Raw genomic sequence first — 27,467 nt, 5'->3', positions numbered from 1 at the left:
TCAGTATCCTCAGGCCAGAAGCTGTGCAAGTCAGCTGAATTTTAAGCTTGAGTAATTCTGGGCTGATTAAACAAGCTGGCTCCAGACAGTCCAGGATTTTTTTCCTCCAGAATGTACTGAAATGCAAGGATCTAGCCCAAACCATAAGATTTCTCTTAAAAGATTGCCTGGCACGATGCCTGTGCATATACCACTGGCTTGAAGTGCAACTAGCAGGATTTCCACGACAGAGAAGAAGCTGTGATGCCAAGGTGATCAGTTAGCACAAACAGCAACACCACAAGGCTCCCTTTGTGCAAATGTTGGGGCTTTGCATTTTTATTAACCTTTTTTTGTTCTCCTCACATGGTTTACAGCCATTTAAAGTTTATAATCTACAGAAATTGAAACAAAACACAAACAAAAATATATCCTTAACAACTTTTGAAAGTCAAATATTAATTAACAGTTCTATTCTACCTGTAGCTGCAAGAGTCCACCCCCCTCTCTTCTTTCCTGCAGGGACAAGCAAAAAGCCAGTCATAGGGATGGCCGCAGCCTGTTGTGCCGGGGCTGTGTGGACCGGGCCTCCAGCCACTGTCGCGCAGGGGGGATTTGGCTGTACAGAGTCTCCATCTGGAATGACAGTATCGTGGACAGAGACTTGGACACATGTAACAAATCAGACACACACAGGGATCCGTTGTGCAGTCAGATTTAAAACTCGGCCTCCTTACTGGGTCCAGGGCCAAGACAGACGCCTGGTTATTTTCTGCAATGCTGTTTCCCTTCTGTTTAGCTGGTAGTCAAGAGGAACAGGGTCTGGAGTGTGAGCCCTTTGGAGGGGGACTGAAAAACCTCCCCTCCTTTCGTTGCTTTGCTGGTGCAGAGCAGGCAGGTGCTGCCTTCCCTGGGAAGGTGGGCTTAGGACATACCTGGTGCATCGGTGGCAGGCGGCCGGGCTCTACCTGGAACAGTCTGTTAGTCAGGAGGGTAAAAATGCCACTGTTAGCAGGGATACGCTTGGTCACTTCTCATCCATCTCCATTTGGCACAGGAGAGCACAGGGCCAACGCAATCGGGGAAGGGGGGGCTTTTCCCATGAGAACACGGACTCAGCTCACAGAGCGAAAGGTTTCGTGTCCCAACAGGTCCCAGCACCTACCTGGGAATGTGGGAGGGTGGGGGACATACTGGGAGCCAGGCACTGGGGCAGCCAGAGCACAGCCTGGCAGTGAGCACAGGCATGTGGCCATCCTGCCTTGGGACATGGCGTGACAACTCCAGCCATCAGCCTGGGGGTGAAGAACTGGAGCCACTAACTAAAACAGACCTGAGTTGGCCGGGCACAGCTAACCCAGCAGCAACTGCTTTGTGAGAAAGAGAACAAAGCACTTCTGCCTTCAGTAGTGAGGGCTATGAAGGCTTTCCTCCTCCCACCCCTCTGCGCTAGATTCCAGGCTGGGTGACTGTCCAGCTGCTGCAGAGCACAAACATCTGGCAGTGGGGCTGGCACCGAGGCAGGGCCATGTGCTGCCACTTGCCCTGGGCAGCAGGGAAAGCCAAGGAGGGAAACAAAAAGCCTCTCCTTTCTCATGGCCATGGCAGGAATGCTTGGTGCCCAGCGGGCTCTGCCACAAGGTGCAGCCAATGTTGGCAATGCTGGGCTGCAGAGGTGCATATGCTTTACTACAGCAGAAATATGGGCGTATGGATACGGCAGGGACCCCATTCCCCACCCCAGCAGGGTTTCTTGGGGAAACTGGGATCCACATGCCCTTATGGGGCCTATTGGTGCCAGAGCGTAGACCTGGGGTCAGCCCATGTTGGAGGAAGCAGACCTGCCTGGCTGGCTGTCTCTCAAGCCTACTGTGGATGGAGACCAGCACAACCCCTCTCACTCCAGCCTTGTGTGATGGGTTACCCCAAAATGCTACTTGGAGGCGAGGTACAGCGAAGGAAGTAGCTGCCATGCTACACCCGCACAGGCAAAGCACAGGGTAAGGGCTGTAGAGGGGACTGGCCTGGAAGCACCCAGAAGAGACGTGGTGAGGAGGAAGCAGCACCCTGCTCCTCTGCTCTCGTGGTCGCAGGTTTGCTTGGGCCAGAGCAGGATCCAGGCACAGGGTCCAACGTTTGCGCAGGCAGCAAGCCAAAGCAGAGCTGGTCACTGTCACGGTGGAGGGAAGCCTATGAGCTCCCAGCCTCTGAAGTCGATGCTGCACATGCAGGCGTGGGGCAGGGGAGCTGGGCAGTGAAACAGGCACTCGTGGGATGCTGCAGGCTTCGAGCTGGGCGAGACGAAGGGTGCCTGGTAGGAACGAGCGGCAGAGAGGAGTCCAGGAGAAAACTAGCGAAGGGGGAAGCCTGCGTCCACAGCCCTTGTCAGTCACTACCTCTTCCGTTGAACAAATATACATAAAACCAATTCCTGAACACAAGGAGGAACATAAGACACAACTACTTTACAGAGGGGCACGGCGCCTGGGGTGGGACCGGGCCTCTGGTACGCGATTGTACAGGAGCTGCAGGCGGCACTGTCCCGGGTCCGGGTCAGTCTCCCTGGGGGGCTGCGATCCAGTCCGTGTCCCCCAGCAGGGAGCTGGGAGTGTTTGCAGCTGGTGCCTTCTCCCTGCAGGCTACACGTCCGTGGAGAAGTAAAGTGTGTTGCGTTTTAGCTCAGTGAAGGAGATGGGAGGATGCTGCAGGTAGTAGAGAAGGACCTGGACCTGTAGCAGGCAAACAGGGGGTATTAGGGCAAACAAGGGCAGAGCTGCCACCTCCCAGCTTGTCCTTGTGCAGACACATCCAGCAAAGTGACAACTGAACCCAGACAAAGCAATCCCCTCTGCTACCCACACATGGGTGCTGGCGCAGGCTGCAGCCCCATGCCACCAGCACGGCTCTTACCTGGGCCATCACATCATGGGACCAGATGTCAGAGGCCAGGGTGAGGTGTCCCTTGCTCTCCCCCTCTGAGGGTCTCAGCAGTGTTGGCCCAAAGACCGTGGCCAGATTGTGGAGAGACATTTTGTTGATGGGCTCCTTTTCAGCTACCCTGCAGTGCATGGGGAAGACAGCGAACATGAGCTCCTAATGCTGTTCTCCTGCAATGGGGCAACCACAGGGCGATGCGGGGGGCGAGTGGGGCACCTCCAGCTTGCCACTGCCCTTCACAGCCCCCCCAAACCCAGGTGCAGGGCAGGGAGCTCTGCCCCCTTCACGGCCTCCTCCAGAGCCGCTGGGGCTGGCCGGGAGCCCCGGCTGTGATGTGGCAGCGACCAAGCCCTCGCTGGCTGCTGTGCTGCGAAGCCTCCACCCTTCCCAAGCCCCGGCAGGGTACGGGGAGCCCCGCACCAGCCCGCACCTCCCTGCATGGCTCCCTGCCCCTGCGACCCCCTGGGGCCCCGGCCAGCCTGCAGCGAGGGAACCAGGGCCACAACATTGCCATGTTAGGAGGCAGCTGTGCTCCCCGGCACAGGCTGCTCGGTTGAGCCCCGGCCAGGAGAGCAGATGTGGGAACTGGCTGTGCCCAGTTCTCAGGATGGAAATGGATTTTTCCTTCCCCAGCCCCCAGCTCAATCACTTTTTCTGTTTGGCTTTAGCCAAACCAGAAGGGGGAAAAAAACCCTTCATGCTGCAAGTAACACGAGCTGCGAGCACCGGTCCCAAACTCATGGCAGCTCTGGGCAGGCTCTGCATGTGCATTGCTGTCCTGTGCTCTCTATGGGTTTTGGGGCCCCAGTGAGCCCCAGAATTGTCCATCTCCAAATTTGGATGGGCTTCATCTGGGCCGAGATAGAGCCCATCAAACCACACAGTGCTGCACTTGCCCTGGGATGAGTGATACCTGCAGCTCTGGGACATGCCTGCAGTTTGACCATCCTGGGGTCCTGGCCACCCGCTGCACACAAGTTGCAGGGATTACTGCACCTCATTTTGCAGGGGCTGTTGCTGGACTGGTGGGAGAGGACACAGCACTCAGTTTTCCTAAAGCCAACACTGACAGCAACCACAGGGGTTCATGGTGTGCTGGGGCAGGTGGGACAGGCCTAGGGCTGCACCCTCTTGGAGGGGCTGGGAGATGGAAGAACCACTGCTGCCTGCCCAATACTGAGAAACTGCTGCTGGCCCTGCTCCACAGCACCATCCTCCTCCACTTCAGGATCAGCCCACGGCCAAACAGGCACCGCAGGAATTAGTGGCTCTAACTCCATTCACATCCAATCCCTACGGCAAAGCAGTGAGGCAAACCCATCCTGCACCTCCCGCCTGCACCGGGCATCCCTGTGGGAACCACAAGGCAATCCATTACCTTTTCAAGTGCTCCAGCAGGAAGAGGAAGGTGATGAGGTTGGGGTCGGGCAGTGAGCGGAGAAGGTGCATCATGCAGTTCTCCTTGGCAGCAGGATCTGAGAGGGCTGGAAACAAGGAGGGAGAGGGCTCAGGAGAGGATTTGGGAACACACTGTGCAGCAGTGGCACCCACCATGGCCGGATCCTTCCCGGCATCCAGTGGTGCCTGCTCCCTGGGGAGCAGCGCCATGATCCCTGAGCTGACCTGGAGCCAGCAAAGGCAGCCAGAACTGAGTGGGCCAAGCTGGGAAGGACCCTCAGGAGTCTCCCATCCCACAGCAGGCAATGCCAAACAGGGCCACGCTTGGGCACCAAGCCCTTCCCCATCCCCTTACCAATCCCCTCCATGAAGGCAGGGTAGAGTCTGTCAGTGAGGAGGGGCTCGGGCAGCTCACGGAAGTACAGCTTCAGCGTGCCGGCAATGGCATTGATGTCCATGTCACTCAGCATGACCAGGATGTCCTTGTTATCTGTCCAGAGAGCACCCACGCGTTACACCTCCTTCCCCTCTGGGTCTCAACCCCCTCTGTCACCCCAGCTACCCAGGCAGGCTGCTGGCTGGAGGGCAGGGACAGCATCACCGGGTCCGCAGCTCCACTGAGCCAGGCTGGGGCTGGGAAAGCCGAGCACTTCCCGCCCGGCTGGGCAAGGGATGCGGAATAATCTGCAAATCCATTTGCAATGCTGCCCTGAGTCAGTGTCCCTCCGGAGCCAGCCAGGCGCAGCGGCGGCTCAGACACCAAGGCACAAACAAGGCTGGGGCCTCCGGGCTTTTGCTCTATGCTCCTTTCTCCTCCTCCTCCTCCTCCCCCCCAGCCCCTTCCTGGGCGCACCAGCACATTTTCCACACATGCAGTGCAATAATCAGACCCTGGACTTGCAAAGCAGGGGGGCTTGGTGCCTGCAAACCCTCCCAAGGGAACATGACATGGAGGGAAACCATCTCCCAGGGCACTCACTTGCATCAAAGACAGCTTTTAATGCCTGGATGTCAGTGGCTACGCCAGAGATCCTGTAGATGCCAACCTCTTCGATGCCCCTCTTCTCCACCTCCTCGATGCACTGGCGCACGATGTAAGGCACCTTGGAGCGCTCACGCCTGGTTCACAAAGCAGAGCCATAAGCAAACATTCCCAGGGAATCCCATGGTGGCCAACCCTGGGACAGGGGCAGGATGGGTGGGAAGGATGGGGCTGGTGATGGAATGGGCAAGTCCCCAGCAGAGAGCAAAAGCCACGCTCTCTGATGTGGATGGGGGCAAGGGGACGTGGTGCAACCCCACACCCACAGGGAATGGAGCAAATCAGCCCCCCAGCCCCACATGTACTTTGTCACGACGCTGATTTTGACGCCGAAGACACCGGTCTGCTTTTTGGAAGGGGTCCTCTTCAGGCTCATATCTCTGCTTGTGAACTTCATGGAGAACTCCACCTTGATCTGTGGGAGACAGGGGTGAGTCCCTGCAGCCTGGCCCTGGCCCATCACCTTCACTGCCACATGAAGCAGCCCTGCAGACGGAGCTGCAATTGAAGTGAGGGGCTTACCCCATTCATCTCGATCACATCCATGTGCCAGTTCTTTGTCTGCACGGCCTGTGGGTCCAGCTGTGGAGAGAGATGCTGTGTCAGCGTTGTGGGGACACAGCCCCCAAACCACACACAATGTGGGGTGTGGGACATTCTCTCCCCTGGCAACCTGCTGCCCACGGCAGGAGGATGGAGAGGGGAAGGTCTGGGTTCCTCTGGCTGTGCCCTGAAGCCAGGTGGGCTCAGCCTTCCCTGCCCTGCCCTACCCCGAGCCCCTCAAGGCATTTTTAACCCACACCCAAGAGGCAAGAAACTTCCAAGAAAATAGGACTATTTCTGGCTGCAGATTGATGGATCAGAACTAGGGCAGCGTTTTCCATGCAGAAAAACAACATCTCCCCATAGCCAAGGCTATTTATAACCCCTGGGAATGACAGGCCCCGCTATTTCTGGCTTTGGGGCTAGCAGGGGACTCGGTGATGCTGCCCCAGTGCCTGGCCACCGCGGCGAGGTGCTGGTGTTCCCAAGGCCTTGGCACGTGCCGCGGTGGGTGCCAGGCCCCAGGGCTGAGCAGAGATGGGTGCAGATGCCTTTTGGTTCCCAGCTGGTGGTATCGATCCAGCTCCATCGATCCCTGTAATGCACAGGGCAGGCAGTGGGGCAGAGCCCGGCACTAATGCTCCCTCCGGGAAGGGGATGGGATGTGGGAGCTGGCAGGAGTGGGAAGGGGATGGCGCAGGCTCTCAGGACTGTGTGCATGCAGCTGCCCAGTGAGGCTTGTGCCAAGCACATGGGTCACTCATCAAGGACACAAGGGAGTTTCCTACAGCTGCTGGGTTCAGAGATGCTCTGGGCGAGCACAAACATGTCCAGAGCTGCTGTTCTGGCCACGAAGCCGCTGTTCCCCTGCCTCTGGCTGCCCGTGAAGCCACCACATGCCATGACAGGGGTGGACCCTGCGGTCCCTCATGTCCCTTCTTGCATACCAAGAGCTCACACTCCTGAGGAGAGGCTTGAGCTGCCCTGGCTCTCAGCACAGACCCAGTCCTGTGGCGTTTCCCTATGCCGAAGCGTGCCACATCGAACCCAAGCAGCTCTTCAGTGAGCACGGTGCCACGAGGAGCGCTGCGGTCTCCAGCGTGACCTGGGAATGGCTCCTGACGTGGAGCCCTCTCGCTGGCTCCAGCCCAGCAAGCACCACACCACGTCCTCCCGCCAGCCCTGCGGCTGCTGGGAACGGCAGCGGGGGGAGCAGGAGGAGGAGGAGGAGGAGGAGGAGGAAGGCTGCAGCTGCCCTGTGCTCCCATGGGGCCCTGCAGCAGGTTTGGACACCAGGATCATGAGACTGCAGCCGGACCACAGTCAACCCAAGCCTGATGCTCCAGCAACCCTCACCAGCACCACATCCCCATACACACACAAAGCCAACACCAACCCAACGCTTGTCCTTTGGGGCTTCCATCCCTTTTCCCCACACAGCCCAGTGCTTCTTGTAGCAGCATCCGACCCTGTGAGCCCCAGGCAGCAGCAGCAAAGCTCTTCACCCCCAGCCAGGTCGGGAGCTGTGTGCCTCCTGCAGCACAAGTTTAACTGCAACCATCACACACGCCTTCCCCATCCCCATCCCCATCCCCTGGGTCTTCCCGGCTCCTGGCGGCTCACATCTGGAAGGGCTTTAGCAAGGCTTTGAAGCAAGCTTTAATAAAAGCCAGGTTGGCTGCCGCCAGCGCCACACATCTTACCCCAAGCACAGCACCTCCCTGCAGCCACTTGTCCCTGGCCAATGAATGGAACCCATCCAGCTCCTCGCAGCAGCCCTGAATGTAGGCTAGTTCAGTCAGTGCCACCAGCCCGAGCTTACAGGTCCCTGTGCACCCACAAGGCACCAGCTGTGGCCTGGCCCTCCAGCCCTGCCCGCTGTCACCACACGCAGCAGGCAGCACTGCCACACTGCCCACTCCCTGCAGGAAGCAGAGCTGCCCATGCTCCGTCTCCAGGGGTGGGAGGATGGAGAGGAGCATCCACCCACAGAGCCACAGGCAGCTCCTGCCCACACAGCGCTGGCAAACGCCCCATCTCCGCTACCAACACCACCTCCTTCTCCTCCAAAGGGAGCTGCCTTGCTCCAGTGCAATGCAGGGACATCCTCTGGCAGCCCCGGAGGCCAGCGCTGTGCAGGATGGCACAAGTGACATGCTGCTGTCCCACATGGCAGCTCCTCTTCAGCACACCAGCCGGCTTCAGACAGCCTGTGTCTGGGAAACTGCTCAGCCACGTCACCAGCATCTCTCCCGGCTGCTCCCTCCTGCATCTCAGGGGTCTCTTGGTAGCGATGACATCCATGCCCAGGCCAGCATTTGCAGCAGTGCTCCTCTTATCCACAGGGAGCTGAAACACCTCCTGCTCTCAACCAAAGGGCTGTGCCATCATCCTGTTTGCCCAGATTGTGCAAAGGTGTTTGCTTGTAGGTCAAAGCCCCTCATTGCTGCAGCATGGCAGGTGATGAGCATCCCAGCAGGGCTTTGTGTGTCCTGGGGAGGTTCCAGTGCCAGAAAGACTCGCAATCCTGCTGGAATTTATCCCAGAGCCCCTGCCTGCTGCTTGTCTCGTGCATGGGGTGACTCTGGACTCAAGGGAACGAGGTCACATCCCAGGATTTTGTCCTCAAGACACCTGCAGGTTGTGCACCATGGATGCAGCTCCTGCGCCAGCAGCAGCAGCCAAGACAGATCCAGGCAGCACTGGGTCCCTGGGGCTCCCAGGTGAGGAGCTGGGACAGCTCCAAACCCTCAGAGCAGCTCTCCAGGACCCTGAGCACTGGGATGCTGCAGCAGGGCAGGGGCTGCCAGGCTGGGCATGTCCCTCCCTCACACCTCACACCCATGAGGTCACCCATCAGCCTGGGGTGAAGCCATCGGGAGCAAGCTGGTGACCCAGCCAGCGAGCATCCCCACCATGGCTATCGGGAGCGGGATCCTGGGGGATCTACTACATCCAGAGTTGCTTCAGATCAGTACAGCACTCACAAACACCCCAGCCTGGCCTCCGGGAAGCAGATGCCCCCATCAGAACTCCATGGCAGCAGCTCCCTCTCCAGGGAATAGGCGCTTCCCGTGTCCCTGCGCTGCTCCATGCCGTGGGAAGCAGAGCAGCCCCCACAACAGGAGATGCTGCCGGAGGCAAAGCACAGCCCCAAAAAAAGCAACCATTCACAGCCCTGTCTGCGAGCGACCCGAGAAGCAGCAGGTACCCGCAGCACCACGGGGCCACATCCTGCCCTGCAGCCCCCGGCTGGCAGCAGCAGGGGAGCGGGGAGGACCCGTGCGGCTGGGACACAAACCCCATCTTTTGACCCAGCAACAGCCCCTGGCGAGCGGCCCCACGCAGCCCTCGCTGCTCCTTAATCCCCTCGGCGGGAGCGGCGGCAGCGGCGGCTCGGAATCGAGGTTAATGCCGCTGCGTCACGGGCGGCCCCGCGGCCGCCGAACCCAGCCCCCGCGGGGCTCCTGCCCGCAGCCACCGCTGCGCAGGGGGACCCCATGGAGGGAAGCCCCTGGAGCCCCCCACGGGATCGCAGGGGCTCTGGGACAGCCCCTGATGGTGCCGTGCCCTGCTCAACACCGCTGCTGCCCACCCCTGCCCTCCATCATGATGCAGCCCCCCAGCTAGGAGGAGCCTGGAGGGACCCGCGATTGAGGGGTTGCAAAGCAAGCAAGAGGGGGGTTACACAGGCACCAGCACCCCAAGAGCATGGCCCCAGTCATCCCCCCAAGCATTTCTGCCTCCTGGGTGCACCCCGGGGCAGGGCAGGGGGGCTCCACACCCTCCCTCTGCCAGACCCCACAGTGCACATGGCTCAGCCCCCCCCAGTCCTCCCAGCACGCAGAGAGAGACAGAAGGAGGGCAACGAGGACCCCACAAGCTGCTGACTGCTTCTAAGAGCTCCCAAAGCACCCACCAGCCTCCCTGCTCCATGCATGGACCCCACTATATCAGAACCCTCCATATATCAGAACCCTCCATATCAGAGCCCCCCTTACCCCACAAAGCCACCAGCCAAAAAGCCACGACCACCACGCACGGCAAAGCCATCCCAAAGCCCCTTTGGTGCCCACCCCAACCACCCCCAAAACGTCCCCCCCCCCTGCACCCCGAGAGGCACCTTCTGCCGGAGCAGTTTGCTGCGCACCCTGCCCCAGAGGCGGGCGCCCGTGTTGGGGGGACGCTTCCCCTCGGGCTCCTCCACGCCGTGCTCCGGCTGCTCGCCCATGGGGCCAGGGCTGCCCTCCGGCTGCACCAGCACCTCCGTCATCCCGATGTCCGCTTCGGCGCAGGGAGGTGAGATGAGGGTGGCCGGGGCTGGGTTAGGGCAGCACCCGCATCCCTCCTGCGCTGGGGTCAGCAAGGGGAGCCCGGCCGGGGCGGCGGGGAGGCGAGCGGCCAGGGCTCATCCTCAGGGTGTGAGCCAGGCTGTGGAGCGGCAGCTCGGCAGCCCCAAAACCTCCCTCCCCCTGCGAGGAAGTGACTCAAAGGCAGCCCCCCCCCCCGGCGGCCCCCACGCGTTTAACTCTCGCCCTGCCACCAGCAGCCGCTTGGGAGGGCTGGAGGGGTACCCGGCCCCTCCACCACCGTTACCCACCCTCATCCACCGCTATCCACCCTCATCCACCGTTATCCATTATCTGCTTTTCAGCGCCAGCAGCGGCCGCAGCCCCGGAAGCCATCGGCGCTGTTGGCTGCAGCATTCCCGGCTCCATGAAGAGCCAGGCTGGCTCTCCCGGTCTCAGCACAGGGATAGGACTTTAGGGGTCTCCTGTCAGCCCTAGGGATAAGCAGGGACCCGCTCACCGTGCCCTGGCCCCTGTCAGCCCCACTGCCAAGAGGTGATGTGCTGGGGCGGCAGGGCAGGGATGGGGTGCAGGCAGGGCTCTGCCCTGTGCCCCAGCCTTGGAAGGGTCCCTGCCTGCTGCTTCTCCTGACAAGCATGGATGTGGTGCGGTCCAGGGTTGGGAGGGACTTGCACTGCCCCCAGTCCAGAGCTCAGCAGCCCCCTGAGTGCACATGGGTCACCCTGGGGATCCCTGCAGGTCTGGGGAGCCCTGACACCAAAATCACCCCTCCAGGGCCTCCCCCAGCCCATCGAGGGGGCAGCTATCCCCTGCGGGTATGGCAGGCACCGTGCCCATGACAACACAAACTCTACTCAGTGCATCAAACAGGGACTGAGGATGGGGCTGCTCCATTCTGCCCCACCATCATGAGACCTTTGTGCACCCACTGCCTGTCTCCTTGCCCGTCCTAGGCCATAGCAAACAGATCCAGCCTTTCCCCTCTGCAGTATGGACACAAGTGCTTGCAGCCTGCTCTGCATCCATCTGCCAACCCAACATAGCACCGGGCACCCCTGCCAGCACCCACTGGGCACAGCCAGGCCGCTGGGAGTGACTGGGACAGCTTAGAGCAGGGCCAAGCCCTCCAGTGCCAGGGACACAAGCCTTCCTCCATGGCACCTCTACCCTGACCACGCCACGTCCCAGCCTTGGAAACCACATGCAAAACAGGGTTAACAACAACAAACCAGCATTAATGCCAACCAGGAGTCACAGCAGAGCCATTCCATTCCCAGTCCCAACTCAGACACACCTTCCCATAGAGCAACCAGTGGCTGCACCCACATGGCACAGGGTGCTCACCCTCTGCCAGCCACAGGGATGGAGCTCAGGGTGGGATCGGACACTCACCACACAGCAGACCCCTTAGGGCTCACTGCCAGGATGCTCTAGAGGCTGGTGCCAGCCTTAGCCCCTCCATGGACCCATCCACATCCCCTGTGCCAGCAGGATGTGACTCCCACCCATGGCACCGCTGCAGCCTCAGGAGGCTCCCGCTGCCCCCCGCAGAGGGGCTGCACCATTCCCTTGATCCCACCAGCCCCTGATGCCTCTAAGCTGCTTTCCTGGCTGACCCACGTGCCTGGGCCATCAGATTAGAGCTGGGCACTAAGCACAGCACTGGTGGGGAGGGGGGGGTGGGTGTCAGCCATCCTGGCAGCCCCAAATACACCATGGGCCTTTGCTGAGCTGCCGATGCTAGTGCTCCATGTCTCCCACTCCTGCTGCTAACTGGAACCAGCAGCAGGTCACAATGAGCCCAGGGACCAGCCAGGGCAGCATCTCTGCCTGAACAGCTCAGGGTAAAGGGGTTTGGTCACAGCCCACAGCCCCACGTGCAGCACTGCTCATCCTGCCCATAGCCATGCTGCCCATCCCAGCCCTGCTACCTCCCAGGCAGGGGCCAAGCTGTGGTGACAGAAGGACAGCCCCAACCTGACCCTGCTCCAACCAGCCCCAGGAAAAACAGCCCCAGCGCCTCCTCTCTCTTCCTTTCTTCCCCACGACTTGTACACAGCGGGGACGAGCTGTGCTGTCCCTGTCCCAACCCCTGTGTCTCTCAGCATGACTCATGTTTGTTGACCCAGGCTATTTCCGAGCGTGCAGCTGGACTGATCCCCAGGGGCATCAAGCCCCATCCCTGCTCTAACCCTCCCCTTGGCCCAATGCCACCCTCACACCACTGCTTCCCTGTGGAGCGGGCAATAGACAAGTGATTTTGGGTATGAACAACCCACTGGTGAAGCCAAGCCCCCACCTCCCATCCCAGTGCAGAGCCATCCCCCTGTAGTATCCCCTTCCCCATGGCATTTCCATGCTGCTCCCTGCTCCCCCAGGACCTGCCCTCAGCTGCTTTCCCATGGAGCCAGTAGCTGCACTGGGCCCTTTGAAGTGGCCTTGGCTGGAGTTCCTGTGTTCCAGGCGTGACGCTGTCCCCCAGGGAATGCAGCTGGACCTTGTGTCCCCCCCAGGAGCACACAGAGGTGCCCCCATCCCAAACCATCCCCACTGCCCTTGGCCTCCCTGCAGCCTGGCCAAGGTGAGTCTGGGAGCTGCCACCTTCCCGGTCCAGCTCACCTGGAGCATCCCGGGGCAGCCCAGGCCTCCATCCTCCTGCCTGGCAACCGCCAGTCAGAGGCAGATCAGCCGTTGTCCTGGAAACCCCTGTTGCCATAACAGCAGCTGATGGAGAGGCAGGGGAGGCAGATGGTGGCAGAGGGGACAGCCACAGTTGGTGGGGAGGGATGGGGGACTGCACACCCAGAGACCCCCCGGAGGCAGGGGCCAGACCCCTCCCTGCAGACCCACAGGCTGCAGCAGAACAGAAACATCACTGGCTTTGTCACCTCCACAGGACCCCCTCTTGCTTTGTCCCACATTCTCCTGCAGCCACTGTGCACTGGGACCACCACTCATACCCCTGATGCCTACCCACCTCACTGCCTTCAACCCCAAGCCACAGTCCCTGTCCTCCATTTCTCATGCTGCCAGGCATCTCCCATTCCAGGCATCACACCTAAACAACCCTCCCAGCCCAGGCACCCTGAGGGTCCATCGCTGGGTGAGAAGATGCTCAAAAACCCCAGTGCATACCTGGATCTGCCCCTTGCCCATGATCTTGTCCACAATTTCGTTGTTGTCCTTGTTGAGCTTGGTCTTGTCATAGCACTTCTCATAGCAGAGGATGCGCAGGGACTGGGAGCCCTCCAGCTCAATCTCAAACTCCTGGGATGCAGAGGGAGAATGGCTCAGCCCCAGCATCCCAAAACACCTTCAAAACTGGGGCTGGAAGGGAAAGGGGGGATACAGTCCCCTCCTTGCATCCCACCCTCCTCTCACCTCGTTCCACTGTGGCTCAGTGGTGTCCCGGAAAACCCTGGTCTTGGCTTTGCTGACGAAGTAGCCAAAGGAGTCCACCTCCAGCGTGCAGTAAAGGTCTGGGGGAGCAGACACCACTCAGCACGCCAGGAACATCCCCATCAGCTCCCAGGGGACCACTGTGGGCAGAGCGGGGCCACATGCTGGACCCCAGCTCTTCTGACCACACCAGCCCCCCCAAGCTAAAGGGTGGGCACCCTCACTTACTAGCAGACTGCTTGAAGCCCTTGGCGGAGTGGACGATGACGTGCAGGAACCCATAGAGCCCAGGGGACTCATCATCTGTGGTGGGCAGAGCAGAGGCCGTGTCAGGACTCAGCAGCCACCTCCCATGCCCAATGGCCCAATGGTGTGTGGGCTGGCTATCCCCCACGCAGCTTTTGCCATAGCAAGCACTGGGTATCTGTGGTGACACCCCACTGTCCATCCCTAAGGCCTGGAAGAGGATGTGCATCCCCCCCTGCTGACAGACACCCCAAGGTCTCCTGCTGTTGGACAGCCTTGAAGGAGGTTCCCAGTGGGTCTCACCTCGGGAACACCCTGGTCCTGCACAGCCCATGGGGATGCTGGGACGCATCCCAAAGCATTCCCACGTTCCAGCGCTGCCTGGGAGCCAGACCCTGCTCCAGCAGTGCCATCTGGTGGGTGGCTGTCCCCTGCACAGGCACGGTCCCCAAGCAGGGACCCAGCTCCAGACAAGGGACCCCACAGCTCCTCCCCAGCATCATCTGGAGGCAAAGAAGGAGCCACCAGCACAGCAACACTCACCATCCTTGTTACTGGTGACCGGGATGTTGTGGACAGTGCGTAGCTTGAAGCAGGATCCCGTGAGCACCTGCAGCTCCACCGAGCTCAGGACAAAGGCCTGGAGGTCTGGGAGAGGACAAGAGATGAGCTTCAGAGGGATGCAGCCAGTGCTGGCCATGGGCACCAGAGACTGTGATCCTATGGGGCCTCCTTGTGAGGTCCAAGAGGACCTCAACAGCCCCAAACTTACCCTTTTTCTGCAGTCTCTGAATGGCCTCCCTCCACTCAGACCTCTCGTAGTCGGATGACAGCAGGAAGAGGTAGCTCTGCAAGACAGAGGACGATGCAGCAGGCTGTGCACAGGCAACACCGAGCCCGGCCCGCAGCCCACCCTCCTCACCTTCCCGTTGCGGTTGTGGATGCGGAAGGGGATGGCGGGTGAGTTGAGGAGCAGCCAGAATTCATTCTCAAACATCTTCTTCTTGAGGCGCTCAATGGCCCGGCTCTGCCCCTTGTTGGCTTTCTATAGGCAAGGGAGCAAAGAGGAGCTTTCACAGGCACCCCCATGTCCTGTCCCTGTTCCAGAGCAAGGCACCCACACTTCCCCAGGGACCCCATCCTCCTCTCACCTCCTTCTGCACCTCGCTCTTGATGGCCGAGATCTTCATCTTCATGTCCTCCAGCTCGTGGTCGGGGATGACGTGGACCTGCGGGCAGTGCTCCGACTCCTCCGGCGAAGGGAACACCAGGTCAGCCAGGGGCACGTACCACTTGCAGTCATACTGCTGGTGTTTCCTGCAGCCGGGAAGGGGGTGCTCAGTGATGCCTGACACCCTCCCGGCCCGTCCCTCTGCCCACTGGAGGACAGGGGGCTGGAGCATCCCCCCCGGTGCCCAGTGCCCTCCTTACCCCACCGCTGTCTTCTTCAGCTTGGCGCAGAGCAGCACGTCGGTGAAGAGGAAGACGTGCCGCAGCTTCCTCGAGCCCTCCGACAGCTCCACCAAGAAGCCATCCTTGACAAGCTGCCGGGTCTGTGGGGCGGCAGGGCTGGGGTGAGAGCGGGCAGGGAGCAAAGGCCAACAAGCTGCAGGGGACGGATGCCTCTGTCCCCCTCCATTGGGAGCATGGGAAGGTCTCTGTCCTCTGGCTGCTATTTTAAGTCCCACATGCTCAGCAGGGTGCCAGCAAGCAGCAAGGACCAGGTAGAACCCTAACCTTGCACCCTAACTGCATCTAGAGGAAACCCTCCATCTCCTGGCCAAGCACCGTGGAGCTCCCCAGGGTGGAGACACCAGCCATGGGCTGGCAGAGGGCTCAGCCCTCACCCTGTGCCCATCACTGCCCACCCCACTGGCTTACCTCCCCCTTGGGGGTGGTGACCGCTGTCCTCCGGGGATCTATGTCCTCATTGATGCTGGAGAGGAAGTTCTGTGAGATGCGGAGAGCATCCTGGAGCAGCGGGTAGTCGGGGTGGTCGGCTGGGGTGTGCTTGAGGAGGTCCTGGAAGGGCACAGGCACAGGTGAGTGGCCAAGAGCACTGCCCTGCCTGCAGCACCCACCCCGGAGACCCCTCAGCAGCACTCCCCGTGGCTGTGGGTCCCCAGGAGCAATGGGGCAGAGTCCCCCGCCCCAGGACTGGTGTCACACTCACATGCAGGACAAGGGTGCTCCGTGTCACCCGGTCAATGGGTTTGTACAGCAACGCTGAAGGGAGAGAGAAGGTGTCAGCAGCCACCCACCAACAGGGCCCCAGCCCCTCTCCCACCCATAAGAGCCAGGACCACATCCTGCAGGGGCAAGGATGCACATGATGCACAAAGCCCGGGATGAATGTCTGGGGTCCATTCTGCACCATGTGTGGACCAGCAGTGCAGGTGTCTGTTGGGTCCCCACTGGGGTGCCTGCAGCACGGTGCTTGCCAAATAGTGCTACACACAGGTTGCTCTGCTCCAGCCATGGCCCTGCATCGGTAAGGTCTGTCCCAGCCCTGGGACAGGGCACAGTGGGGACACCATGGCCTCCTCCCCTCTGCTGCCACACATCACGGGTGTCAAAGCCAGAGGAGCTGTGTGAACACACAGCTTTCTGCAGGGCATCCCCCCCATGACTGTGCCAGCACAGCCTCCCTGCGGGGCGAGGGCCTCCCTCTCCCTCCCCGCTGTGGTGTGCACACCGGCACCGCCAGCTTTGCCTGCGGTGGCTGTGGGGCGGAAGCTGCTCATCACCACCAGCAGCCTTTTCAGTTTCCCTTTTGGCTCAGCAGCAGGTCTCATCCCTGACCTGCCCCTGCTGGGCTGGGACACCCCATATCCCCCCACGCCGGTCAGTCCTGGGCACAAGGGGAACCCAGGCTGCTCCAGCAGCAGCAGAACCCCCACCTACAGAGAACACAGGAGGATCAGGCACCCTCCCAATGCCAAGTTCCCTCCCTGCAGCCCCCCATGACTACATGAGGCTCCATCCATGGCAGGGGCTCAGAGCTGCCCCGCACACAGGGCACAGACACCCCTCCTCCTGCCATGCACATTCCCAGCAGGAAACCAGCCCCGGGGGCTCTTCAGAGGCACGTTTCACCCCAAGCAGCCAGACCCTCCTCCTCCTGCCCAGCTCTTTGGGCAGGCGAAGGCACAGGGCACACTGACAGTGCTGCTCCCCATACCCAACCACTCACATGTCCCCCTGACTGCTTACAGCCAGGCCGATGCCTCTGGGTTTTCCCTTTGCTTCTGAGCACTTCCCCAAACTGCCAGGGCCAAGCAGGGCCTGGCTTTGGGCTGGGGAAGAGGGAAAGGTGCTGCCTGCATCCACCCTGTCCTGTGAGCTGCAGGGGGTTCCCATCCACTTTCCCCACAGCATGCTGCCTCATGATGCCCAGTCCCAAGAGTGGAACCCCTGTCCTGGTACAGGGAGGTGAGGATGAAGGGCTGGACCATGAACTGAAGGCTGCATCCCCCACAACTGCGCCAGCAGGCAAAAACTGGAGCCCAGCTTCTTGCAGCAGCCATCCTCTGGGATGGAGGGGGGCAGGCAGGGTATCCCCTCCTCATTCCCCCACCCTAGATCCAGAGGGAGGATGCTGCCATCGCTACAGGCACATGCAAAACACCATGGAGCCAGGGAGGGACTGTCCCAGTACAAGATGAGCACCAGGCTCTCACCAGCACAGTTCCACCAGCCTGGGACCCACACGCAGGCAGCAGGGGCCCAGCCTCAGCAGGCAGGGATGCTCAGTGCCTCTCCTGCCCAGCCATGCAGAGATGAGCATTCCGGTCCCACCATGCTCGCCGCCTCCAGCAAGCAAGCAGGGAATCCTCCCCATCACCATGCCCCCAGACCAGCACAGTCAGAGGGATCCCCAGCTCCTCGCTGTCCCACCACTGGCACAGCCCCTGTCCGCAGGGAAGGCGAACGCGTGGCCGCGTGTGCCAGAGCCAAGATGATTCCATAGAGCCTGGAACAAAGCCGTTCCCAACTTCAGGCTGCAGAACACGGCACAGCCTCCACCCCCCCCCCCCCCCCCAGCAAGGACAAGCGAGCCCCAGGGCCAGTGACCCCACAGCACCTGAACGCGGAGCCCTCCCCCTCGCCTCACCGTAGGTGCAGTTACAGCAGAGCCGGACCACGACGAGGATTTCCATGGCAGCCCCGTCTGCACGCAGCCATCTCTGCCGCCCCGCAGCAGCTCAGCCCGGCTGCGGCACGGCATCGGCCCCTCAGCACGGCGCTGGGCGCAGCGGGATGGGGTGGGCAGCGGGTGGGGGGCTCCCGTGCGCCCCCAGCATCCTCCGGAGCCGTGGCCCCCCGCTCCCTGCCGGCTCCGCGCTCGGGAACACAAAGGGCTCCGCTCGCGGGAGCTGCTGTCATTCACCCGCGCACACACAAAGGCTGCGTCCCCCTCCCCGCGCCCGCCGTACCCTCCATGGTGACGGACGTGTGGCTCTCCTTCGAGTCCTTGGGGCCCTTCACCTTCAGCTCCTAGGGAGGGAAAGGGGCATCAGAGCAGCCCTCGGGGGCAAGGTCACTGCTCAAGGTCATGGCATCCCCCCCTCACCCTTCCTGCACCCTGATACCTCCTCCCAGCCCCAGCCAGGCCATTCTGGAGGGGGCTCCGGTGGAGGTGTGCGCTGTATGGGATGCCAGGAGCAGCTCTGGCTGTGCCCAGCAGAAGGGACACGATGGACCCATGTAGCACCCTGGAGCAGCACTCTCAGACCCACAGCAGCACGGGGAGGCTGCGGGTCCCACTGAGCTGCTGTGGATGGGGCTGGAGGGAACAGGGAACAAGCCTGCAGCCACAGAGGGTCCCGTTGCTATAGGGGAGCCAGGCATGGAGATGCAGCCAGCAGGAGATGAGCCACAGGTGCCCAGTACCCAGCATCCACGCTCAGTGGATGGGGCGAGCAGGAGAAGACTACCCTGGCACCCCAGAAATCACAGCAACGAGGGCTGAGCCCAACCTGAGCTTGCACAGGGTGAGGGGAATCCCACAATATACAAAGACCACAACCCTCCCTCACAGCCACTGATGCTCCTGCTCTAGGACAGTCCCTGAGGGTCCCCAGGGCAGGGACAGCATCCCCATGGGGCAGATGCGGTTATCTCAACCACGGGACAGCACTCTCTACCCTGTGCCAGGACAGCCTGGTCACAGCAGCCCTGTCCCCCTGGCCCAGCTTACCTCTGAGATCTTCTGGAACTGGTTGTTGCTCTGGCTGCACTTCTCTGCTGTCTCCAGTGCGATTTTGTAGTTATCCACAAAGGCTTTGTAGACCCCCAGCTGGCTGGCCTGCGGGGAGCAGGGATTAGCCAGGCATCCAGGGGGATGCTGAAGCCACCCACAGTGCGAGGGGCCAGGCAGCCAGCGAGGGGACACTGCTCAGAGCTGTTCACTCCAGGCAGGACACGGCCGGGCCATACCCAGCTGGGCCACACACTTGGATCCACAGGGAGAGTCCTCTCCCACAGCAGGATGCTGGGGCTCCTGCCCAGCCCCGTGCCCCCACAAACCCCCAAAGTCCAACAGAGAGGTAATGAGAGCCTGGACACTGGAGGCTGAAGCTACAGCCACTTCCTGGCACCCTTCAACCTGCCCTCTCCTCTTCCCCTCCCCAGCATGGCCGCAGCACCATGGGCACAACCTCTGCTCCCACTGCAAGTCTGAAGCAGCGGCAGGACTCAGAGCATGGCCCTGGAGAGCAAAGAGGCAGCAGCCTGGGCGCCTGCCAGCCCCATGGGAAAGCCACAGCGTCCACCTCCAGCCAAAACCCTGCCATGGCTGCTCCTGGAACCCACTAACTGTGAGCAGCAGTGCAGGCAGGCAGCAGGGACTGCTGCAAGGAGGGATGCAACAAGTCCCATGGCCAGCGGTGAACAGATGGCAGGGCATGAGCTGAGCCCCACAGCTTGGTGCTCTATCTCCCTGGCCCTCCTCCTCTTCCAAGTGGAGCAAGACCTGGGGAAGGCCATACCAGCTTCTGGAAGAGGTGGCCCATGGTGACGTTGCTGTCCCACTGCTGCACCTTCGGGCACAGGCTGTCATAGAACTCCTTATGGATCTCGTAGATGTCCTGGATCTTGTAGAAAATGGTCTCAATCTGCTGGAGGGTGAGGACAGGCTGCGATGTTGTGGCTGTGGCCTTCAGTGGCTTCATAGGCTGCCAAGGGAGGAGAAGGGAGAGTGCTTGAGACTGGAACTGAGAGGGGAACATTGAGGTGAGGGGGCTGTGAGCTGGCAGCAAGGATGGGTCTGGGCCAGCAGCTGGACCAAGGGGCTGCTCCCAGTCATGCATCCCCCCAGAGTTCCCCGTGGCAGCGGTGAGCCCACGTTGTGCAACAGCATCCCCGCCACGAGGGCCAGTGAGCCCGCAAGAGGAAGCGGGGCTATAAATACTTCCCCCCCAGGCACACAAGCAGGAGGGGAGGGAGGCGAGACGGGGCGGCTGGGCCAGAGCAAGGCTGGATCCAGCATCACTCCTGCAGCTTTGCTCCTGCACAGGTAGCATCTGGGCCAGGCCTGCTTGGGGGAGGCTGTCCAGGAAGAGATGATTCACTCCCATCCATCCATCCATCCATCCATCCATCCATCCATCCCTTAGGGAACATCCCTGGAGGGGCTGTGCTCACCAACAAGAGGGCCTCCAACTGGTTGATGTAGATCTCCTCGCTGGCCAGGAAACCAGAGAGCACCAGCTTCCGCATCTCCAGGCCTTTTCCAGCATCTCGCTCGCCCTGTGCAATGCAGCAAGGAGCCTGGCTGAGCCAGCAGGCAGCACAAGAGGACACCCCTCATCCCACCCTGCCTGGGTATCCCCATCAGCGACAGGGAAGCTCCACAGCAAGGGCTGGGCACGTGCCTGCCGGGCAGCACAGCCAGGCTGGAGCCAGCTGGGAAACCAAGGGCTGCACCAGCTTCGCTCCCCTCCCTGCTCCGGGCTGGCCGGGAGCCCAGCGCTGCAGGCAGCATTCCAGGGTGGTGCACAGCACTGCAGGACAATCCCAGGGCAGAGTCCAGAAGCGCCCAGTGAAATCATGCCCGGCGGTGGAGAGGAAATGGCCTCGAGTTGCGCATGGGGAGGTTTAGGTTGGATATTAGGAAAAAAATCCTCACCGAAAGGGCTGTCAAGCACGGGAACAGGCTGCCCAGGGAAGGGGCTGAGTCACCAGCCCTGGAGGTGTATAAAAACCGTGTAGATGTGGCACTGGTTTAGTGTTGGAGTTGGCAGCGCTGGGTTAAAGCGGGACTCAGTGCTCTTCAAGCTCTTGTCTAACCTAAACAATCCTGTGATTCTGTGGGGCTCCCACGTGAGCCAGCACCACCCTTTCCCCAGCTGAGGCACTGGGGCAGGTCCTGGGCTGTATGGGGACCCGCTGCTGGCAGCTTAGTGACCAGGTCTGCTGCAGCACTGACGCTCCATGACCCTCACGGAGCAGGGAGATGGGCGATGCATGGATGGGCTGGGGGGGGCTCTGGGATCCTCAGCCAGGCTCCCAAGCATCCCAGTCCCTGGACCGCCTTGAATGCCCAGCATGCCTTGGATCTCCACTTAAAAACCACATTCAGGAGCCAGGCTTTGCCACCCAAAGAGCCATGGGTGGGCATGCCCATAGATCAGCATCTCACTGGGAGCTGCAGTGCCAACCAGGGTGCCCACCCTGCAGCTCCCTGCCAGCCTGCACTGTTAATGCCAGGACACAGTGACTGGTGCAGCACAGGGGTGCACGGGGGGAGCAGGTTTATGCACTGGGAGCTTGTGGGCTCTTTGCCACCAATTAGTCACAGGCTCTTCCTGCTTCCCTCAGCCTGGGCCCTGCGCAGGAGGTGGGGAGATAAGGGGCCCATCCACACCCCGGCCCTTCGGCACCCCATAGGGATGATGCCAGCTGGACCCCCGCAACCCAGAGGAACAACCATAAGGTGGGGCACAGCAGCCACAAGCAGGAGACCCCAGGGAGAACCCCAGCCCTGTGCCAGCACCCTGAGGGCACACAGGCAGGGCGGGCAAGAGAAGGGTGCCGGGCTCCACATGTGCCAGCACATGGGGCCCCCCGGGGCCACCTCCCAGCACTGGGGTTTGGGGTGGTTTAGGGGTTTCTGGTGGCCATGCAGTGGGGCAGTGACAGAGTGCGGGGTCCAGCCCCTTCCTGAGCATCCGGCACCACCTCTGCCGACCCACACAGCCCCCCGTGAGCAGCACGCATAGCCCCACTCCCCATGGGAACAAGGCTGGGGGCTCACCCCACTCTGCAAGCACCCGCTGAACCCTTTGTACCCGCTACCCTGTGCAGCCCCGGCCCGTGCCCTGCCTGCAGGCAGTCCCGGAGGAACAGCAGTGATGCTCCTTCTCCCCCCAGCACCCACCACATGGACCCAGGAGCTGCCCCAAGTCCTGGCCATCACCAGCACCAGCAAGATGCCCTTGTCCCCCAACCCCACCACCAGCACAGGAGTGGGGAGCCCCCGCTGCCCACCTTCTCGCCGGCCGAGAACGGAGACACGGGGCTGGTGGGGGTTCCCGGCTCAGAGTCATCTTCATCCTCCAGCACTTTATCCAAGTACCCTATGGCCTCCTCTTCCTCCTCCATGGCCGGCTGGGCAGCGGGGACCCCGCGAGGCTCCGAGCGAGGGGCTCACACGGCTGAGCCAGCTTGGCCTGACTCAGCCCTGGCCACCGGCCACCGCCGCGGGATGAAAGGAGCCATTATGGGATCCCCGGTGCTCCCGCCTGCCACAGCTCCGGCCTTCAGCCCGGGAACCCCGGGGCGGGGGCAGCACCACCGGCCCCAAGAGGAGGTGGCAGCGGCCGCCCTGGGGTCAGCAGCGGTGGCACAGGAGGGCCGGGCTCGCCCTGCGCTCACCCCCGGAGGGGCTGCGGGTGCCGGAGGGCCGCTGCCCCAGCCAGCCCTGCCGCTCCGCCCTGCACGCTCGCTACAGGAAATGCATCTCTTGGCGCTGGAGGTGGAGCTGCCTCGCCGGCCGCGTGTGGTCAAGGCTGGGGCGCGCAGCAGCCGCCTGCCCCGAGCCGGTTCTCCCAGCGCTCGGCGTGCGCAGTGGGAAACCACGGGGAGGGTCCCCTGCATCCTCACCCTGCAGAGCGGGCAGCGGCAGGACAGTGCCCATCCCGGCCGACAGGGACCCTTGGTCCCACCGTGTCCCGTGGGGGGGGCAGGCAGACAGACCACCGGCAAAAGTGACCTTAGAGGGCACCAGCGTCACCGGGTACCATAAGGAGACCTGGCTCCACCATCCCAGAAGGGACCTCTCTGCACCCCAGTGGGGACTAAGGGCAGGATAACGCAGCGGAGACACGTGCCTCCCCACAGCATCCCACACGGATCAGCGCTAGCGCTTCATTGCTGCCCCAGCCTGACCACAACAGAGGGGCAGCCAGGGAACAGAGACATGAGCAGAGTTGTGGCACCTGCGAAGGACAACATGGGCCCTGGAAACGGGGCAAGAACAGGCTGGAGGAGGGGACACTAACGCAAGAGCTGTTTCAGCAGTTTCCCCCTGCTCCTCAACAGCAAAAAGGGAAGCAGCAACCACATCTGTTCTGCCTCCTGCGCCTGTCCAAGCCTGGAACCAACTCCTGCTATGAGAAGTGGGCAGAGACAGAGACACGGGGACTTCCAGAGTCTGCGTCCAGCCCTGTGTCCACACCGCAGCTCAGGGGGTAAGAGGGGTCTATGCCAGGGCACTGGGCCCTGTCTCCAGAGGGCACAACAGTCCCTGCCCAGGGGAAAGCATCCACAGTGCCAAACCCAGAAACCCCTCTCCAAGCAGGGGCTGGGCCATCACCTCACACCAGGTGGGAGGAGAGACAGGCTGTGTCTGCACCCAGCATCTGGTTGCCCCAGATGTGGTCACAGCTGCCCCAGGGGCTTGCAAGAAAAGATGCCCCACCAGAAACCTCCTCCAGCACTCCAAAAGGCAGTGACACCAGTCCCACCCCACCAGAGGAGAGTGATGGGGTGAGCCTGGCACCCATGACACAGCAGAACCCACACACAAGCTTGTGCCCATCGCAGGGCTGGACACACCGATTAAACATGCCCTAAACAGACGGTGCCCCACTAAGCCCTGACACAAGCAGCTCTAGATAAAGAGATGGAGGCAAAGCCAGCGCTGAGCTCCGACACTTCCCAATCCTGTTAGAGCCAACCAAGCCAGCACTGCCTGCATCCAGCTCCACCAGCCTCCAACAGCACCGCTTTGCCAGTGACCCCTAGGGTCTTCGCCAACCCTGCTTTCCCAGGGATACTCTCCCCTATCCCAACCGGCTCCAGGGATGGAGCCCACCGCCAAATCCCGGCGTCAATGCTCGCAGGGCTGTGCCCAGCATCCTGGTGGGGTGGGACAAGGGGTGCTGAGCCCGGGTGGTCTGAGCCGGCCCCGAGGCAGGGTCCTTCCCGCAGCAGGGTGGCTGCGGTCCCCAGGGAGCGCGGTGGGGGTGCGCTGGGTGCCGGGAGGAGGATGCTGCGCAGCGGCGGGCCCCGGGGAGGAAGCCACACCTCTCGCCTCTTCTGCCTCAGCATCCGGGTCAAGGCTTAACTCTTTCCACGACAGGAACCTGCACGTTTCCCAGCCTGGCTTCCTGCCCCGGCCGAGCCCCAGCCCTCTGCGGGACCCCAGCGGCACCCAGTCCACGAGCCTTGTGCCGAGGGGCCAGGGGCATCCGATGCCCTGCCAAGAGCCCACCGGTCCGGGCACACAGCCCCGATGTCCCCGGGATTTACATGATCTTTTATCCTGGAAAAATACAGCTTTCCCTTCTGTTTCCCGCCCCGCAGACCTCCGAGCATCCCTCCTGTGAAACCCCGAGGATGCTCTCGGGAGAGCAGAGGGAGAGGAGGGGTTAAATCCGAGTTCCCCAGAAGGGGGGACACATCCAAGGGGTCCCTCCCCAGCCGGCGGTTCACCTCCAAGTGCCGCTAGATGGAGCCGGCAGCGCGGCGCAGCGGCTGCCTGCGGGCTTGCTGCGAACCCCACACTTCTCACCCAGCCGGGCTGCGCTACGGCACCCGGTCCCCTCTCCCCGACCAGCCCGTGCCGTCCTGGCTCTGCCGCCGGGGCAGGGACACGCAGTGTCCCACCGACATGGCACCACCAGCAGCAGAACAGGGTGCTGGCTGTACCCCGGCGTTTGGGACGCCAGAGGACAGTCCCGCAGGTCACAGCAGCATCAGACCATCAACGACACCACTGCTGACACAACCGAGCGGGTACCCACAGCCCCGCCTTCAACCGCACCCGGCATAGAGCTCTGCACCCCGAACACCTACCCCTGTGCTGAGGCTGTCGGTGGGTGTAGGGGAGACACCGTCCCCGCTGTCCTGGCCGCGGGCGCTGAGCTGGGGGGACATGGTGGGCGATTCATCGATGTAGGGCATGGTTTCCGAGCCCTCTGGCAGCGCCTTGGGCTCCTCGTTGCCCTCGGCGTCGTACTCGTCCGCACCATAGTTGAAGTCTGCCAGGGGAAGAGGATGGTGGTGAGCATCCATGCAACGGCATAGCCGGGGGTCACCACACAGCACACCACAAACACCTAGTTGTGGGTCACCTGCAGGCAACAGACCCTGTGTCCAACACCCGGGACCATGCACAGACACACATTCCGGCACCTGCAGCCCACCCTGGCCCCACCAGCCTCGGCTGCCTGCTTTCTGCCTGCTCCAGCAGGCAGAGCATCACACAGAGAGCATCCTCAGCCCCACAGGGCATCCTCTGCTTGACACACTTCCCTATATTTGCATAATTAACGGCACAGAGAGGCCTCGGGCCTCCTCTGTGCAGGGACAGCTGCTCTGCCAGACGCCCTGGCCCCACACTAGTGGCTCTGCCCTGCCTGCCCATCATCCGCCATCCCCGTGCCATCCCTGGGGAGGGAAGGAGCTGGGCTGGCATCCATAGCCACCATCCTCCCTGCTTTCCCATGCCCATCCTCCTTGGAGAGTGGGAATGGGTGCCAGGGCGGATGCCTGGGTCTGCAGCATGGAGGACATTGCCACTCCCCTGGTAGAAGGCGGATGGTTGACAGCTCCATGGCGGGTGGGCAGCTTGGTGGAGCAGAAAGAGTCTGCTTTCCACCAATGCCGGATGAAGCCACCACCACGCCAGGCCAGCACCCATTTCTGGATGCCCCACACTGTCCCTGTTGCCCATGTGTTGCCCTGTTGGCCATGGGAAACCATTTTGGGGAGCTGGAGCCCTAAGTAGGAGCTAGGGGGTCCCGGGGTCTGTGGCAGGTCCCAGGGGCGCAGAGGGGGACCAGGGTACATCCTAACCCGTTACCATGGAAACGGCATCAGCTCGGTGGCGGCGGGAAGAGGTGACTGCAGCAGCCCCGAGATGCTGACAAAGGGGAGGGGGAAGGGAGCACGGCTGCGGCAGGGGTGGCCACGGGGTGCAGCCAGCACCCCCCACCCAGGGACCTGTGGCTACGACCCCCCTGGCAGCTCCCAAAGAGGCGGTGGGCACGGCCTGCCCAACTCCATGGAGCCCCTCACTCCCCTTCACGCAGCAGCTCCATGGCTGTCCCCATAGACTCCCTATGTGCAGACAGCAGGGAGACCCAGACAAGACCCTGGCTGATACCCTGGCCAAAAAGGGGGGCACAGGGGCTGGATCAGTCATTCCAGACCAAACGCTGCACCACTGACACTGTCCCCCCACAGCTCTGCCATCCTGGCCCTGACTGCCACTGGCACTGCTCAGCACATGAATATTGCATTTGGCTTCCTACTGGAAGTGGATAAATCTTTAAATCAGAGTATTGCAAAGCCCGCTCAGGCTGAGAGCCCTGCTGGTGACACTGGGGAGGGGTGGCAGTCCCATCCTGGATCTGTGGGTGGGATGGAGGAGAGCACTGACATGGGCCAGATGCACCCAAGCTCTTGCCAGGATACCCCAGGACACAGTTGCTTAGGTGTGAGCAATTAGTAGCTAATAACCACACTGCAGAGGCTGGGGAGCCACCTTCACTTGGCCACTGCAGCCCAGTTCAAACCAGGAACTGACTGGGAATGAACAAACTGGATGGGCATCAATATGGGAGCTCCCCCTTGGTCCTCAGCTTCCAGGGAAAGGGGATCCCTGGTTTTAACCTCCTCGTGGTGGGATGTCCCTCGTCCCTCCTGCTTTTGAGGGGTCCCAGCTCGAATACCTCCAGGAAGAAGACAGCATGAGGAGCATTATCACTGGTGTCCCTCCATGATGGACACCCCCCAGAACACCCACCCCACACAGCACCTCTGAGCTCAACCAGGCACTGTCCCTGAGCTGGGGGTGGCCCAGAGAGACCCAAACCTCTCAAAGCTCCTTTCGCCATCAGGTGGGGTCTAAGGAGAGCCAAGCTACAGAAGGGACATCAACTTGGAGGCTCCACTGCCTCCCTCCACCAAGGCCAAGAGCTGCAGCTCCAGACTTAACAGCAGGGTGGGAAATAGGGCACCCGGAGTGGCACCAGCATTGTGGGAGACCTGGTAACCAGGCTGGGTTGACTTGGCAGCAAGATAATGAGGAGCACAGTGCTAATGAGGCGGCTGGGGACCCTGGGAGGTGACACCCGCACCACTGCAGGGAAGAAGGTGGCATC

The 27,467-nt window shown here is 61.6% G+C and overlaps 1 protein-coding gene across 5 annotated transcripts in view; it reads right to left on the bottom strand.

The window, feature by feature from the left end:
• Positions 1-286: 286 nt before the first annotated feature.
• ABR (ABR activator of RhoGEF and GTPase) overlaps positions 287-27,467 on the bottom strand; it is a 39,175-nt gene continuing 11,994 nt past the window's right edge. For 2 of the 5 annotated variants that reach the window (XM_061363538.1, XM_061363539.1), the window contains exons 2-23: positions 25,156-25,340; positions 20,500-20,604; positions 19,845-20,030; positions 19,055-19,162; positions 18,291-18,351; positions 16,028-16,080; positions 15,736-15,876; positions 15,286-15,407; positions 15,006-15,171; positions 14,777-14,899; positions 14,627-14,702; positions 14,398-14,502; positions 13,837-13,911; positions 13,591-13,688; positions 13,345-13,476; positions 5,879-5,938; positions 5,662-5,771; positions 5,294-5,433; positions 4,670-4,804; positions 4,295-4,400; positions 2,890-3,037; positions 287-2,708 (exon numbers count right to left, since the gene is read on the bottom strand). In XM_061363538.1, coding sequence (XP_061219522.1) covers positions 2,619-2,708; positions 2,890-3,037; positions 4,295-4,400; positions 4,670-4,804; positions 5,294-5,433; positions 5,662-5,771; positions 5,879-5,938; positions 13,345-13,476; positions 13,591-13,688; positions 13,837-13,911; positions 14,398-14,502; positions 14,627-14,702; positions 14,777-14,899; positions 15,006-15,171; positions 15,286-15,407; positions 15,736-15,876; positions 16,028-16,080; positions 18,291-18,351; positions 19,055-19,162; positions 19,845-20,030; positions 20,500-20,604; positions 25,156-25,340 — 2,525 coding nt within the window. In that variant the 3' untranslated portion in view covers positions 287-2,618. Of the gene's footprint in view, positions 2,709-2,889; positions 3,038-4,294; positions 4,401-4,669; positions 4,805-5,293; positions 5,434-5,661; positions 5,772-5,878; positions 5,939-10,022; positions 10,373-13,344; positions 13,477-13,590; positions 13,689-13,836; positions 13,912-14,397; positions 14,503-14,626; positions 14,703-14,776; positions 14,900-15,005; positions 15,172-15,285; positions 15,408-15,735; positions 15,877-16,027; positions 16,081-17,968; positions 18,210-18,290; positions 18,352-19,054; positions 19,163-19,844; positions 20,031-20,499; positions 20,605-22,344; positions 22,642-25,155; positions 25,341-27,467 lie in introns of those variants that run through there. The other 3 variants (XM_061363540.1, XM_061363541.1, XM_061363542.1) reach the window with 3 other exon arrangements.

Source organism: Neopsephotus bourkii, unplaced genomic scaffold, assembly GCF_033783945.1.
Source record: "Neopsephotus bourkii isolate Nb327-2 ecotype Australia unplaced genomic scaffold, CSIRO-AGI_Nbou_v1 NB_1154, whole genome shotgun sequence".
In the NCBI taxonomy this organism is placed as follows: Eukaryota; Metazoa; Chordata; class Aves; order Psittaciformes; family Psittacidae; genus Neopsephotus; species Neopsephotus bourkii.
Note: the sequence above shows the minus strand (reverse complement) of the source record. Positions and strands in the feature narration are given on the sequence as shown.